The following is a 2,045-nucleotide window of genomic DNA, read 5'->3' as shown; positions in this document are numbered from 1 at the left end:
AAAGGAATAAGGCAGTATTATAGAGGAGGAAACTGAGTCATAGAGAGGTTATGTGAAATACCAAAGGTCACACAGTGAGTCATTGACAGATCTAAGAACCGAACCCATATTTCCTATACTGCCAGCCAACTACTGTGTTATAACCAACAGAAATATTCTTTGCCTTTACAGAGTTAAATGTCTAATTAAGAATAAAGGACACAATGCCATTTTAGGCAGTCACATCTTCCCACTCTTTTCTTTCCAACAAGAAGCAAATTTTCTACCTACCAGCCTCTTCAGGGCTTCGCGCACTTCCCTGTTCCTCAGACTATATATGATGGGATTCACCATGGGTGTCATCATGGTATAGAAGATGGAGAAGACTTTATTCAGATCTAGGGAGTGGTCAGCGGCTGGTACAACGTACATAGCAATCAGAGTCCCGTAGAACATGGTAACTACTATAAGGTGAGATGAGCAAGTGGAAATGGCCTTTTGTGTCCCAGCGGTGGAAGGGTGGTTGAGGATGGCAGATAGGATATAAATATAAGACACCACAGTTAACAGAAAGGGGACCAGCGTCAGAGTGGAAGACAAGAAGAAGGAGACCTTTTCGAAGAGGTAAGTATCTGAGCAGGCCAGCTTCAGGAGCGGGGTGAAATCACAGAAAAAATGATCTATTTCGTTGGGGCCGCAGAATGTTAAGCTCGACATGAACAGAATGCTCACCAAGGAAATCACAAAGCCACTGATCCAGGAGGCAGCTGCCAGGCAAAGGCACACGCCCCTGCTCATAACAGCTGCATAGCGGAGCGGATTGCATATGGCTAGATACCGGTCGTATGACATCATGGACAAGAGGAGACACTCGGTGCCACCCAAGGAACCGAACAGATAAAACTGGGCCATACAGCCACTGAAAGAGATTGATTTTGCCTCAGCAAGGAAGCTGGCTAACATACAGGGGAATATGTTGGTTGTGTAGCAGATCTCCAGGAAGGAGAGGTTACCCAGGAAAAAGTACATGGGCGTATGAAGGCTCCACTCAGCAGCCAGTGTGATGAGCAGGAGGGTGTTTCCTGCCAGGGCTATGAGGTAGAAAAGTAAAAACAACACAAAGAGTAGGAGCTGCACTTCATGGCTCTCTGAAAATCCCAGCAGTATGAATTCGGTGACCGACGTTTCATTCCATGGGAGGAGCTTTTCCATATAGGATTTAGCTGGAGAAAAGCGACATGATCATGCAAGTAAGTATTACGGAGACAAATCTGAAGTTCTTACTCTGTGTTTACTCATTCCTCAGTAAGGGCTAGATTCTGGCCTGACTCATTTCATAAAATTCATCCCGTGCACCTGGGCCAGCACATGAGCTATTCTACACTTCGGCCCCAAGTGCACTTTGATACAGTTCATCCCCGTGTGTGGTCCAGCGGGGGCACCCTCTCTAAGGTTCCTGGCTCCTCAACCATCATGATTCTTGGGCAGAGATTCGTGTCTCCCTCCCTCCTGACCCCCAGCATATTTCCAGGCTGCACAGTTCCCTGACTGTGGTGTGAATTTCCCAGCAAAACCATCTGCCTCACCAGGCCTGCTTTGCTTTCCTTCCTCAGAAGCTATAAACAGTATAATTGCTCACTGTTCAATTACCACACCGCCCTTTCTAAGCAGGTGCATTGATTCTGAAGATGAAAGCATTACAGAGAAAACATATAAAAACACTAAGAACATAAGAACGGCCATACTGGGCCAGACCAAAAGTCCATCTAGTCCAGTATCTTGTCTTCTGACAGTGGCCAATGCCAGGTGCTTCAGAGGGAATGAACAGAAGAGGTAATCATCAAGTGATCCATCCCCTGTCACCCATTCCCAGCTTCTGGCAAACACAGGCTAGGGACACCATCCCTGCACATCCTAGCAAATAGCCATTGATGGACCTATCCTCCGTGAACTTATCTAGTTCTTTTTGAACCCATAAAACAAAGCTACACACTTGCTAATGACCTCACTAGAGACCACCCCAACTCCAGCCAGGGCTCTGGCCAGTCCTTCAAACACCACTGAGG

General features: G+C 46.7%; 1 protein-coding gene across 1 annotated transcript; it reads right to left on the bottom strand.

Annotated features, from left to right (window-relative positions):
• Positions 1-219: 219 nt before the first annotated feature.
• LOC117886019 (olfactory receptor 11L1-like) lies at positions 220-1,191 on the bottom strand. The gene has a single exon (XM_034787653.1). It carries the CDS (start codon positions 1,189-1,191, stop codon positions 220-222), a length of 972 nt encoding a protein of 323 aa, XP_034643544.1.
• Between the last annotated feature and the right edge of the window lie 854 nt (positions 1,192-2,045).

This window comes from Trachemys scripta, chromosome 12, assembly GCF_013100865.1.
Source record: "Trachemys scripta elegans isolate TJP31775 chromosome 12, CAS_Tse_1.0, whole genome shotgun sequence".
Lineage (NCBI taxonomy): Eukaryota > Metazoa > Chordata > Testudines > Emydidae > Trachemys > Trachemys scripta.
The sequence above is the reverse complement of the archived record's forward strand: the minus strand, read 5'-3'. Positions and strand labels throughout refer to the sequence as shown.